The sequence below is a fragment of the Ailuropoda melanoleuca genome, chromosome 5 (assembly GCF_002007445.2).
Source record: "Ailuropoda melanoleuca isolate Jingjing chromosome 5, ASM200744v2, whole genome shotgun sequence".
NCBI classification, from domain to species: Eukaryota; Metazoa; Chordata; class Mammalia; order Carnivora; family Ursidae; genus Ailuropoda; species Ailuropoda melanoleuca.
In genome coordinates this window covers 34,233,902-34,248,616 of record NC_048222.1, presented here as the reverse complement: position 1 = coordinate 34,248,616, position 14,715 = coordinate 34,233,902, and the positions used below count along the sequence as shown (strand labels likewise).

The 14,715-nt window shown below is 40.0% G+C and overlaps 1 protein-coding gene across 10 annotated transcripts in view; it reads left to right on the top strand.

Annotated features, from left to right (window-relative positions):
• KIF6 (kinesin family member 6) overlaps positions 1-14,715 on the top strand; it is a 465,947-nt gene that overhangs the window by 135,961 nt on the left and 315,271 nt on the right. For 8 of the 10 annotated variants that reach the window (XM_034660659.1, XM_034660662.1, XM_034660661.1 and 5 more), the window contains 3 exons: positions 1,899-2,105; positions 10,820-10,963; positions 11,899-11,985. In XM_034660659.1, the coding sequence (XP_034516550.1) occupies positions 1,899-2,105; positions 10,820-10,963; positions 11,899-11,985 (438 nt within the window). Of the gene's footprint in view, positions 1-1,898; positions 2,106-10,819; positions 10,964-11,898; positions 11,986-14,715 lie in introns of those variants that run through there. The other 2 variants (XM_034660667.1, XM_034660666.1) reach the window with 1 other exon arrangement.

The following is a 14,715-nucleotide window of genomic DNA, read 5'->3' as shown; positions in this document are numbered from 1 at the left end:
GTGTGAGTTTGAGCATGTTTTTTTCAAATACTTATTGACCATGTTAAGGTTTCCTCTTAAGTGGTTGCCTGTTCATATCCTTTGCTCATTTTTTTTTTTTAGTTGTCTTTTTCTTTTTGACATGTGGGAGTTCTTTATTTCAAATAGTAATCTTTTGTCAGCTGTATGGATTGCAAATATCATCTCCCAGTCTTCTATCTTTGTGGTAGATTTTATCAGCCAGAAGTTCTTCAATTATGGATAATTTGGTCAAATACTTTCAGTCAATTCATTTTTGTGTTTGATGTCTTACCATAAATGATCCATTACTAGGGGCACCTGGGTGGCTCAGTCAGTTAAGTGGCTGACTTGTGATTTTGGCTCAGGTCATGCTCTCATGTGTCATAAAACAGAGCCCCATGTCAGTCTCCGTGCTTAGTGGGGAGTCTGCTTGAGATTCTCTTTCTCTCCTCTCCCCACACTCGTTCTCTCACTCTCTCTCTCTCAAATAAACAAATCTTCATAAAAAAAAAGATCTATTACTACCTTGGGTTGACTATGATATGCTTCTGTGTTTTCTTATATTAGTGTTAAAATTGTTATTTTACTCATAAGTCTTTAATACATTCTGGAATTTATTTGTGTGTCTGATGTGAATCAAAAAATTGATTTTTTTTTAAGATGGAGAGCCAGTTATTAAGTGCCGTTTGTTAACTAGTCCATCCTTTCTCCACGGCGGTGTGAAGTCTTCTCTATCCTATACAGAGTGCCTAAATGAGCCCAGCATGTTTTACTGACTGTGTTATCTGTTCCTGCAGTGACACCACACTGTTTTAATTACTGGGGCATTGTGATATACCCTGATGTATAGCAGGACACGTTCCCCTCTCTTGTTCTTCTTTCACAGAATTATTTTTGTTATTTTTTAATATTTGCTCTTCCATCTGTGTTTTGGAATCAATTTGTTCTGTTCCACAAATATAATGTGTGGTATTTTTATTTCAATTTCATTGAATATATAGGTTAATATAGAGAGATTAATATAGAGATGAATTTTTAATTTTCCCATCCCTGACATGGTACATTAATATCTAGGACGCCTTTTCCTCAGGTTTCCTTTTTGTATCTTCTAATATCATTTCCCTACAAATCACACATTTTTATAAGATTAATACCCTGTTATTTCATTGTCTTTGTGGCCATTATAAATAATATTATATTTCCTGATTAATGATTGGTGGTTTATTAGAACTTCCTTGATTTGGCATGTTGATCTTGCATCCAGCAACCTTGCTAAACTTCTTAGTTTTTAACAGTTTATAGATGCTCCTGTATTTTCTATGTAGACCAGCATATTTTCTGTACGTAATGATGTTTTAATTTCTTCTTTTCCTGTCACTATGACTTGTATTTCTTTTTCTTGTATTACATTGGCTGGGTCCCCCGTTCACTGTTGGGTAGTAGCAGTGATACTGGGCATCCTCGTCTGTGGGTTGTGTTTATTACAAGTGTGTAATGAATTCCCCCGGTGCATCCATTTTTCACCTTTTTCCCCATGACATTCCCATTAAGCATTTGCAATATGGCTAACCAAGGTTAAGGTAGGGACTGTGGTCATGTAATGAAATCAAGTTATCATATTAGTAAGAGGACTCAAGCTTTACTTCATTCGAACTCTTTCCTCATTTTCTGAATCAACCCATCTATTCATGCAATTCAAGAGACAGTCATTCATTCAAGAGACAGTATATTAAAAATAACTCACTTTAAGAGATCTCAGCTACAAAGTTTTTGTTGAGTTTGACTGCATTGGCTTCACTGGAAATGTCATACCATTAGAAACATAAATCTAAACTTTTGGTAGTCTGCAAAAATTCTCATTGTTCACATTAATTTTGTTTTGCAATTTCATTTCATAGACTCCAATGAACCAGGCTTCAACTCGTTCCCACTGCATTTTCACTATTCACTTATCAAGCAAGGAACCAGGATCTGCGACTGTCCGGCATGCCAAACTTCATTTGGTTGACCTGGCTGGTTCAGAGCGAGTTGCGAAGACTGGAGTAGGGGGCCAACTTCTAACAGAGGCCAAGTATATCAACTTGTCCCTACATTACTTAGAACAGGTAAAAATGGGCACAATGGGATGTAACTATCTACCATGTGTTGCTAGACTTTGCATCAGGCACTCTGCTAACACTGTTGTTTTGTCGTTTTCTTCTTTTATTTTGGTGAAATATACATAACATAAACTTTATCATTTCAATCATTTTAAGCATACAATTCTGTCATTAAGTTCACAGTGTTGTGTAACCATCACCACCATCTATTTCCAGAACTTTTTCATGACCCCAAACGGAAACTCTGTACTCATTAAACAATAATTTTCCATTTCCTTATGCTCCTAGTACCTGGTAACCTCTATTCTACTTTCTGTCTCTATGAACTTGCCTGTTCTAGATACTCTTATAAGTGGAATCATACGATATTTGTCCTCTTCGATATGGTCTGTGTCACTTGGCACAACGTCTTCAAATTCCATCCATGTTGTAGCATGTATTTGAATGTCATTCCTCTGTAAAGCTGAGCAATGTTTTATTATATGCACGTGCCATGTCTTGTTTATCCATTCATCCATCGATGAATGCTTAGGTTGTTACTACCTTTTGGCTATTGTGAATAATGCTGCTGTGAACATTGGTGTGGCTACTAGCATTTTGTATATACCGTTTCATTTAAACCTTACAACAGCCCTATATTGTTGGTATTAGTTATACCCATCTTGCAGATTTTAAAACTCAGGTCTTCCTGAGGCTTTCCCGAGGTTACCAGCAAATGGCGAGATGAGGATTTGAATCTTGAATTTCTTGACTCCAAAGCCCGTGTTTTCTCTCACTAGACCTTATTGTTTTTATTATAAAATTTGTAATGGGTAGGAATATAGGTTATAAATGGCCTCCCATGGCCTATCTTTTCAGGCTAGAAGATTAATTGTGGGAACATAATTTAGAGATGACTGATATCTTTTGAGCTTCTGGTGACTTCATCTAAGCTGGTAATTGTGAGCCTATGAAGTTTCTCTTTGCTGTAGCTTCCCCTCCCAACTCCTACCCCAAGTTTACTACAATCTATCCCAGTGTGTGCTTTATTTTTGATTTCTGAATTTGACTCCAAGTACAAAGAAAGCTCATCTGAATTTAGCTAAATAAATTTTCCAGAAAAAAAAATCCTCATCCCTAAAATGAGCATATTGAATTAGATGATTTCTCAAGTTCTTTCAGCTCTGTGAGTAGAGTGCTGTGAGTTGAATGTTAAAGATGGCAACTACTTCCAAATTCTAAGAAAAAAAAAGAGAAGCATGATGAAAAACTTGGAGTGAAGAAGCACTGAGTATATTGGCAAGGCAGAAGGACTTGCTAATGAGTGTTGGAGGCTAAAAGATTTGAAAAAACAAACAGAATACCCCCCTCCTTTTCTTTTACTGCCTAATGAACCCTTTTGAGACTGATATTGTCCTGATGTTAAATGCTTTCTAATGGTGAAGTTGGCTGAGAAAACTGATTGAAAGAAACCTAAGGGAGTTGTATCCGAACAAGGTGCATGCAGTTAGGCTCTGACTAAATGAACCCCAGTAAGGCAGCACCCACAGATTTATGGCCTGCGTGGTGTTCAGATGATTTTAGTGTTTCTGACAAGAGTCAGCCTTCCCTAGCTCTTCCTTGCTCAAATATTACATAGTACTTTTGCTTAACAGAACTTTTTATTTAGTAGAACACTTATAAAATACTGATAAGAAAACATAATGGATTGTATTAAAAGTGCTTTATTTCAAAGAAATACACCTAGTTGTTTCTGATGGTAGCACTGTCTGCTTTAATTCCCATTACGCCCATCTCTTCATACAAAATTATATTCATTAGTTAAATCCGAATTTCCACCAGTTGTAATCACTCAAGGAAAACGCTCTGCCCCTAATCCTCTCTCTTCATTCTACACAACTTTGCAAGCTGCTACTTCTCATTAAAACTCTTCCTCTCCCCACATCTCTTCTCTTCAAAATTCTTGTGACATCAGCCTCATGTGAGTAGTCTTGGTGGCTCTATGCATTTGATTTTCTATGTAATGAATTTATTTATTTAACAAACATTTACAAGGAGCAGTAGTGTGCTGAGGACTGTGTCAGGCACTGGAGCATAGTGCTGAGCAAAGTAGAAACAGTCCTTGTGCCAAAGGTCTCAGGGGCCAGTGCAGGGAGATGTGCATGGAATAAATAGTCATTAAATACTTGGCTGTCATCCAGGTGAGTTATGCAGAGAAAGGCCAAGGGGTGAGGAGAGCTTGTAATAGGGGACCGGACTTTGGCTGAGGAGGGCAAAGGGAATGAAAGTTCTCTCAGGGCTGATATTAAACAGAGACTCAAAGAACATGTAGGAGGGAAGCAGGCAGGGCTGGGGTTCGAGCATGTCGGGCAGTGGGAACTGGGAGTCCATTAGCCCTTAGCTCCGGTCCAGGGGGCTCAATTCAGCCAGGGCCACAGCAATACTCACATGTCATTGACCCTTGGCTTTCTGAATGTCAGTTATCTGCTTCATGAGCACCCAGTGCATCACTCCGGTTGTTAACTACTTACACTGATCTACACGTGTCTTCCTGGAGGTTATAGCATAAGGCAACAGAGAGAGAAGGAGGGGAAGATTAGCACGAGAGGGAAGAGGGACATAAATATGGAAAACTGCAGGATATGGCCATAGATACATGGGGTTGAATAAATCTAGGAGTTGTGGCAAGAGAGGAAGTAGGTGGGTAGTAGAGAAATTATGGAATTTCACACAGAAAGAGATAAGTGGGAGAGAACCAAGGAGTACAGGGGAATGAGAATAATAAAAAGAGGGGGTAACTACCATTAATGAAATAATAAAATTCAAGGACTTTTATACCTAGGTTTTCTTTATGTAGGACTTGATTATGGGGCTAACAAGACCGGAAGTGTAACACACTTTAGTTTAACTCTATTCATTCATTCGTTCATTCACTCACTCATTCATTCAACAAACTGTGATTAAGTGTCCATGAAGTGCTATGAGTTATATTAGACAATGGGGATAAATGGACGATTGAGAAGTAGTCGGTACTATCATGGTATCCAGTGAAGGAGCAAAGCATATAAACAAATCCTTACATACAGTCATAAATGCTGTAGTAGCAATTCAGGTAAATGTTTGTAATTAATTACATCCTCTCGATCTTAGTTTCAATATGTAGATGGAAATGTCCTAGGAAACAGACAATTTGGTAACCTCTCTTACATTTATTAGCCCACATTGGTTATAGAAATTCCATGCAGAACTGTCATTGCCCTTCTGGCCATCATAATGGACCTTACACCTGCTCGCAGGGTACAGTCTTTCTGAGAATGCACCTTATTGTGCTTATAAGTAAATAAATTTCTGTCAGAGTATTGTTGGTTTTGGAATTTTCCTTGTGTATGCAGTACTCTTTCCAAAAAGTCTCCTCGAAAACATTTTAAGCCACAATAACAGGGTACATCTTGGCCCTAGAAATTAAGTCCATGGAAGAAAAGGAAGGGGACAGGCATACTTGTTCTAACCCATAAGCCTCACTCAGTGCTCCTGGTGTGACCCTTGGTCTCTGTCAGCCCAAACATCAAGTCAGAAACCACTGAGAACAGAGTGTTTGCTCTCTGCCTTTACAGAAATCAGAATCGGGGTTGCCTTCAGCCAGTTATCCACTATAAGTGGGACTTCTTCAGAGTTTCAGTTTCCACTTGGCTTCCACTGAATGTGTATGTGCAGGAGAAAAACTAATGTTGCCAGTGCCAGCTGTAACCACTCCAAATCATTGTCAGTTTTCAGAAGATAATTTTCCATGTGCTTCTGAGGTCTTTAAAAGAAAATCTCTTTAATTCATTAAATAGTATATCTGAGTTATTGATTTTAAGAATACTTTCTAGGTACTTGGAGATACTATTAAGTATAATGTGAGTTTCCACTCTTCATTGCTTAAAGAATGCCTTCAGGAACATTTTGTTGTATTTATACATGAAATCCCAAATGGGAGTAAACATTTAAAAAAAAAATCCAGGTTGTATAACCATCTCCTTAGCCTGTGCCATTCAGATCATTTGGTTCCGGCCCAATTTAGAGAGCCCAAAGCAGCCCCGTAGAGAATAATCCACTTTGCCTCTTTCCCAAATACCATCCATTTCTGGGTCACTCTGAAGATCTGTGTCTTCTTCAAGGGGTCTGTACTTATTCTGATATTCCCAGGCTCCTTTAGAGCTGAGAAGATGCCTGTTCAGAGCCCTCTGGTAGAGAAATGGCCCAGGACTGGCTTTATTTGGCTGTAACAGGTGTCCAGAGGGATCCTAAAGAACAAAGCCTGGATACCCCTGCAAACGTGGAGTGCTTTTTGTTTTACTATCCCAGAAACAATCTCTATTCATCTTTAAAACATTTCTGTGAGATAGGCCGGTATTCTAATCCCACTTTTACAGGTGAGGAAACAGAGACTAATAAACATAAAATATCTACCTAAAATCGCACAAGTGGGGCAGCTAGATTCTGCCTCTAGATCCTAGGTTCTTTCTTTTATTATTCACTGCTTTCATTTTTCCCATTTTTAAAGAGCATGCTTTCCAACCCATAATCGCACTTGGAATTTTAATTATTCTCTTGAACCATTTTAGAACCCTTTCTGGAAAGGGCACTGGAATTGCCTCTACAACATTCACTGCAAGAGTAGCAGCCAGGAGCCCATCCCAGCTCCAGGAGTAGACTCTGACTAGTCTAAGCCAGTTGGAGCCTTGGCTATAGTGATTGGTTCAGAGATGGGCCCATGACCCAAGTTGGTCCCCAGGGAAGCTCAGGATGTATGTTTAATGATTAGAGAACTTTCTCACATCAGTTATAAATAAGGACATCTGGCAGCCATCCCATGGCCATGAAGAGAGGCAGACTTCTACAGCATAGAAGGTAGAGCAGAGATATTGGCAAAAAATAAATCCTTGGTGGTAGCACTGACCTTTTGGGTTATGTGTAACCTTAAACCCTCCTTATTATAGTTACATGGGCCAATAAATTTCCCTTATAATTAAATCCAGTTTGGGTTACATTTTCTGTTACTGCAACCAATAGCAAATTAACTAACCCCATTGAATTTAATATCAACAGGAGGTTTAATAAGCATATTCTCCTTTATGTCATCTAAGTTGTCATAAAGCTGTTGAATAGAAGAGATATTAATATTGTTTCCTGGAGCAGGAAAAAATAGTGACATTTGTTTTATGAAAGAATTTCAAAGTACTTAGAACACTGTCAGATACTTAATTATGATTCATAAGCAGTAATGCCACCTTCTGCACACATCTGTCAGACCAACCCCTGTTTGATCTGGTGTTTGGTATTTGGGTCTGCCTTGATTGTTAGAGATATTTCATTTGTCCTCTCGGCTCTGAAGGTCTGGAGTTCTGCTCACCTTGCCACTCAGATTTGGGTCTGCCAATTTCCCCACTTCCTTTCCAATTACATCACAACTTAGTTCCGCCAAATCTCATTCCACACTATTGACCCTTGTGCTGTCTTCCTAGGTGAAGCTAATTAATCTACTCATTTATTTATCCATTTATTTCACATAAAGGTGTCAAACACATGTTGTATTAGATTTCTTAATCATAAACTGGAAAACCTACTGTAGCTAATTTATGCAACATAGAGTTTATTAAACATAAAGAACCTCAAGAAAAGTTAGAAAACTGGGCTTGGACACTACCCAGCCTGGAGCAGGGCAAACGGGAGACACATCTAACCACACCACTGAACTGCTCTACGAAATACTACCATTATTCCCCCTTGGCACCCAGGACAATAAGTCCTGGATTCCAGAAAGTTCCTGCAGCTACTTCAAAGGAATCAGAGGCCTTTGCCACCACACTCTCCTATAAAACTGACCTTCCTCTTGGTGGCCACCACCTCTCATCACTCACCTCTCAGCCCGACACAAGGGTGTCCTTTTGATGGAGCTAGGTCTCACGTAGAACGTTGAGTTGTAAGAGAGACTTGGAAGTGTAGCTTCCTAGTAAGTGAAACTAGAATGGGGGCTATCCTGAGAACTGAGTATGTAGTTTCTGCTCCATGGACTGTGGGCCAGATACTGCTCTAGGCAGTGGGGTAGAACTGAATGAGAGAAACAAAGTCCCTGGCCTAATGAAGCTGAACGCCAAGTGAGGAAGCAGATTTAAAAAAAAAAATAAATAAATGAATATAATTTGAAATAATGATAATAACAGCAAGAAAAATTAAATAGATTAATAGCCTGGATATAGGTGCATTATTTTTGACAAGGTGTTCAGTGAAAGCACTTGTGAGGAGACAAGATTTGAGCTAAGATTTGAATGATGTGAAACAGGAAGCTATATGAAAATCTGGGCAACATTCTAGATAAAAGAACAACAAATTTAAAGGTGATGACGTGGAGACAATCTTGGTATGGTGGAGCAACAGCAAGGCCAATGTGGGCTATGAAAGCGCAACAGAAGATGACAGATAGGAAGACAGGGACCAGATCATGCAGGAGTTGGGTCATTACGGTGTTTCAGGAAGCTATAAGAAGGTTGTAAGCAGGCAAGTGACTTGATATAACCTATATTTTATAAAGATTTCTATGTGGAGAGTAGACCAAGGGTGGGGGGCTGTGTGGCAGGCAAAAAGAGAAACAGGGGCTGAGTCAAAGCCTTGTGTAGTTGTCCAAGGAAGGAATGATGGAAGCTTGACCTGGAGTGGTGACAGAAGAAGTGGGAAAAGTGGTCCAATTCTGGGCATGTCTTTTAGGTAAAACTCATAGAAACTGCTGATGGATTAGATGTTGGAAATGAGTGGAAATAAGGATGATGCCCAGGGTTTTGGCCTGAGCCAGTAGGTGGATGGTGGTGCCATCAATAATGATGGGTAAAGCCCAGAAAAGAACCAGATTCATGGGGAGAGGGGAGAGAAGGTCAAGAATAGACATCCAAGTGGAGATTTAGGGTTGCCTCAGAGATAGCAGCTCAGGGAACATATGGAAGCTGATGATATCAATTGGGGAGATGTCAGGATATATATGTATTTGATGCCAGGGGATTGGATGAGATTCCATAGGGAGAGAGTGTAAATAAGAAAGAGAAGAGGATCACAGACTGAGCCCTGGAGCACTCCAGTGCTTATAATTGAGGAAGAAGGAAAGGAAGCATTCGTTAACTAGTGTTTGGGGAAAGATGAAAACCAGGAAAGTGTGGTGTCTTGGTTACCAATGAATAAAGTGTGTCTAAAAGGAGGCAGTGAGTACCTGTGTTGAATGCTTACTCAACTCAGAAGTCTAATAAGATGGCAATAAATGCTCTAGGTACAATGGGGGTTTCTGATAACCTTGGCAAGAGCCAAGTTGGGCATGAAGGATGGGAATGATCCAGGTGAGAGAGAGAAGTTGATGTGGAAGAGAAGGGATAATTGTAGGAGCAAGGTAAGTGAGAGGAGAAGAGGGAGAGAGCTGGCCTTAGAATGAGCAGTTTGGTGACACAAGGAAGGGCAGAGTGTGGGGGGCATTTAATGATAGGACAGGAGATGGTTCTGCTCAGGCTGCTCCCTTTTAATGGAAGGGTGTGTGATCATCAGCTAAGACTAAAGGCAGGGAGAGGAGGCTGGGTGGAGGTCTGAAACAAAGGGATAAGATGTGAAGGCCTCATTTCTGCGAGTGGAGAAGTAATTTTTGAGAGAAATTATCACAGGATATCTGGTTTGTGATAAGATCTCTGGTCATGAATTTAATGCAGGACCAGTGGTGTTATGTGCTTTTGCCCCAAGCCTTCGAAAACAATCTTGTTTTATAAACCAAGGGAGTAGAAGTTGTTCTGATGGTGGGGGTTGCACACCTGAGAGGAGGGAAGGTTGGAACAATGGTAGGTGTTAGCAGAGGTATTTTCAGGAGTCAGGGCCTTGTGATGCCCCTGAAGTCACCTCTGCAGGTGCCTTATTACTGATGCTTGGGGTGGACATCCTAGCACTGGGTTCATCTTCCCAGGAAAACCCTGAACCCCTGGTGGCTCCCTCTGGGGACAGCTCCACAGCAGCCTTTCATCCAGCTAGTACCTTCCTATTAACTGAAGAGTAAGATGAGCAAGCCTTAGCTGTACCAACAAACTTCCCCCATCACTTAGAAGGGTAGCAAACATGTATACAGCACTGGGCTAGGTACTTCTCAAAGTAATTTGTGCATTTTAATTCTTAATCATCCCAACTCCCTATGAGGTAGATGTTATCGTTTCTCTGTTTTACAGTTGAGGACATTGAAGCAGAGATGTTGAGTGACGTGCCTTAGTAGGGCTAGAATTTGGACCTGGACAGTGTGGTACCAGAGTCTTGGGTCCCCACCATTCACCCCTGCTGTCTCTCACAGTTCTATTTACTGCTCTGCCTCTTCTACATTGAAGATGGGTCATAGAGAGCAATTTTGGTAGGATTTTAAAACTCTGGCTTGATTTACTCTTGAGTTTTACATGAATTTTCCAGTGGTTGAAGACAGGATAATAATGTATCCTACTCTATGCTAAGGTATATCATCTGTCCAAAAATCACAGCATTCATGGTACTATGTTTCTGCTGTTTACACCCCTCCATCTCCACCATTATTGTACCAAATCGTGTTAAGGTATTCTGAACCCAAGTTTTAGATGTCACCCTGCATTCGGTTATGATTTCTGTTTGAATTTTCATTACAGTTGCAGTTTAGCTGAGCATCAGATGTGCTTTCTCTGCTAATCGAATGCCATTATTTTTCTACCGCACCACAGGTGATCATTGCTCTTTCCGAAAAACACCGTGCACACATTCCCTACAGGAACTCCATGATGACCAGTGTCCTAAGAGACAGTTTGGGAGGGAACTGCATGACGACCATGATCGCAACACTCTCTTTAGAGAAAAGGAATATCGACGTATGTTGGTTCTTTCTGGAGATCGCAGTCTGAATTTCTGTTGCTAGTTTATGAGATGGTGTTGAGCGTCCTGGGTGGGTTTCCATCTTTTCAACTGGGTTAGGGTATGCTTTGAGATGTAAACACCCTACAGAGTTCACAGCTTTGGCTGGTTTGCCAACATTATGATTACCCCCATCTGAAAATGGACTTCACACAGCCCAGGATGGTGGGAAGAAAGCTCAGACACAAATTTTGGGGAGCCTGCTGCTGGATTAGTTATCTTGGCCAGAGGGAATGAGAGAGGAGACCCATTAGCTTTTCTTCTGTTTAGCTCCTGATTACTAAGATACCTTGGAGGCATCTCTAGGGTGTGTCCCTAGACCTGTCACTGAGCGCATCACACAGGATGGCTTGTCAGGGGCTGGCTACTGATTGGCTTTCCTGGATTTCTTTAGACTCAGCTTCATGTTTTATACATTACAGTCTAATCTTTGGGATCCAGACTTTCTCAGGAAGAGGAAAACAGGAAGTGGCAAGGTGTCTTCCAAAACAAGGCCACCCCGAAGTGCATTCTGAGATGTCTTGCAAAGCCTCTTTCTGGCCTGTTATAAATGTTTATTTTGTAGTCATTCAGGTGTGTGGGTTATAATAGTATCTGCTGTGATTATGATTTATATGTGTGGCTCTGGTTTCATAGATCAGTAGTTGAAAAATACATGCAGTTGCCAGGTAGGACCTCGCAATCTTCCACATGTTTGGCAGGGATCATTTTATTAAGCCAAAATAAAATTTTAGGAAAACTGATGTTCAAGAGCAAAGCTTCCTGTTGGAGGTTGTTCCCTCATTGTGTTTTATACACATCACTCTTTAGATGTGCTGCTTTCTTCCGTGAACAAAAATTAAGGGTTATCGCTCTAAGCCATAACATTTTAAGGAGTTATTTTGCTTTCTAGGAGTCAATATCTACCTGCAGATTTGCACAACGAGTGGCGCTCATAAAGAACGAAGCCGTTCTTAATGAAGAAATCGATCCCAGATTGGTAAGCAACTTTGAACTTACTAGGTTGGAAGAAAAATCAAAGCGGATCAAAGATTAGTGAAACTCGAGGGGCATGTCCTCCCTACCAGGCAGTGTTCTAAGTATTGGAAATGTATTAATTTATTTAATTCTCACAACAAGCTTATGAGTAGATGTCATCTCCATCCCCTCTTTACAGATGACAAAACTGAGGCACAGAAATGTTAATTAACTTGTTGAGAGTCACAGCCCCCATAAGTGGCAGAGTCAGGATTCAGGTGCAGATGGTCTGATATAAGGGCCTGCCGCCTGCAGTGCCATCAGTCCGCTCCTGAGATGTGCAGTAGGTTCCGAGGATGCGTGTGACATGGTCATGGGCAGTTATATTTACATGCAGGTGGTAGCTTTTCAGAAAACATCAGTTTAAGTTTCTAGAGATAATAATAATAGACCATCTTCTACAAAAGCTAACAGAGAAAAAGAAGTTCTAATGGTTATTAAGTAGAACCGTATTTTATGCAACTATCCTGTTACTTTGGAGAATTAAAAAAAAATCATTAGGGCGCCTGGATGGCTCAGTCAGTTAAGCATCCAACTCTTGATTTCAGCTCAGGTCATGGTCATGGGATCGAGCCCCGTGTTGGGCTCTGTGCTCAGGAGGGAGTCTGCTTGAGATTCTCTATCTCCTTCTCCCTCTGCCCTTCCCCTGCTCCCTTGCTCTGTCTCTCTCTCAAAATAAATAAATAAATCTCTAAAAAAAATTAATCATTGGTGCTTTTTTAAAGCAAAAATATTTGCAAGTTCCATGACTCAGGTCCTTGTTTTAAATGCAGATGTTTTCTCTCTATTTGGTAGTCTTCTCTAAATGAAATACAACATGGAATCAACTTATGCCAACATTGAAAATGTAGAAATAAAATATTTCAATTTTGTACATTCTGAAATTAAGATTATATTACTTTTCAAATCATTCAGCTTTTAAAATTTTGTCTAGAACATAGGCTGGTGTAGGCTTAGCAGTACACATTATAAAAAGGGTGTGAAATCTCACCAATAGTGCTTTGTTTATAAATTCCTCAAATTCAAAATAATAGTAATAATAATAATAACCTTCTTAAATTCGCTGTTACTCATATTAATTATTTCCTTCTGATTGTTTGCTCTGTTTCCCTGAACTCATTGCCCTGAAGTATAGAGACAAAGGACAAAAGGACAAAAATTAGTGCATAATTGGAGGAAAATGAACATATCAAATGCTGGAGGGTTTTTTTTTCTTTAAATTTAGCTAGAGAGACTTTGAGGGTACATGAGGAATGTGAAGAAAGGTGAACGTTGTCATGTGTTTGATGTAGGGCCGCGAGAAATGTAAAGAAGAGAGAAACCTGAATCAATGCTGGCAGCTGTTAATTGAACAAATATTGAGGTCTTCCTTGTTAATTTTAGCCATTGTGACTGGTGTGAGGTGGTATCCCATTGTGGTTTTGATTTATATTTCCCTGATGCCAGGTGATGCTGAGCATTTTTTCATGTGTCTGTTGGCCATTTGTGTGTCTTCTTTGGAGAAATGTCTGTTCATGTCTTCTGCCCGTTTCTTGACTGGATTATTTGTTTTCCGGGTGTTGAGTCTGATAAGTTCTTTATAGATCTTGGATACTAGCCCTTTATCTGATACAGCATTTGCAAATATCTTCTTCCATTCTGTAGGTTGCCTTTTAGTTTTGTTGACTGTTTCCTTTGCTGTGCAGAAGCTTTTTATCTTTTTTTTAATAATATTTTTTATTATATTATGTTAGTCACTATACAGTACATCCCTAGTTTTTGATGTGAAGTTCCATGATTCATTACTTACATATAACAACCAGTGCACCATGCAATACGTGCCCTCCTTAATACACATCAGCAGCTTATCCCATCTCCCCCCGAAGCCCTCAGTTTGTTTCCCAGAGTCCATAGTCTGTCATGGTTCATTCCCCCTTCTGTTTACCCCCTCTTTCTTCTTCCCATTCTTCTCCTACCGATCTTCCTACTTCTTCTGTTCTGTAAATGAGTGAACCCATATGATAATTGTCTTTCTCTGCTTGACTTATTTCGCTTAGCATTATCTCCTCCAGACCCATCCATGTTGCAGCAAATGTTGACAAATCGTTCTTTTTGATGGCTGAGTAATATTCCATTGTATATATGGACCACAGCTTCTTAATCCAGTCATCTGTCGAAGGGCATCTCGGCTCCTTCCACGATTTAGCTATTGTGGACAATGCAGCTATGAACATTGGGGTGCATATGGCCCTTCTCTTCACTACATCTGTATCTTTGGGGTAAATACCCAGTAGTGCAATGGCTGGATCATAGGGTAGCTCAATTTTTAACTTTTTAAGGGACCTCCACACTGTTTTCCAGAGTGGCTGTACCAACTTGCATTCCCACCAACAATGTAGGAGGGATCCCCTTTCTCCACATCCTCTCCAACAATTGTTGTTTCTTGCCTTGTCTATCTTTGCCATTCTAACTGGCGTAAGGTGGTATCTCAGTGTGGTTTTGATTTGAATTTCCCTGATGGCTAATGATTTTGAACATTTTTTCATGTGTCTGTTAGCCATTTGTATGTCTTCATTGGAAAAGCATCAGTTCATATCTTCTGCCCATTTTTTGATTTGTTTATTTATTTCTTGTGTGTTGAATTTGAGAAGTTCTTTGTAGATCTTAGATACCAGTCTTTTATCTGTAGTGTCATTTGCAAATATCTTCTCCC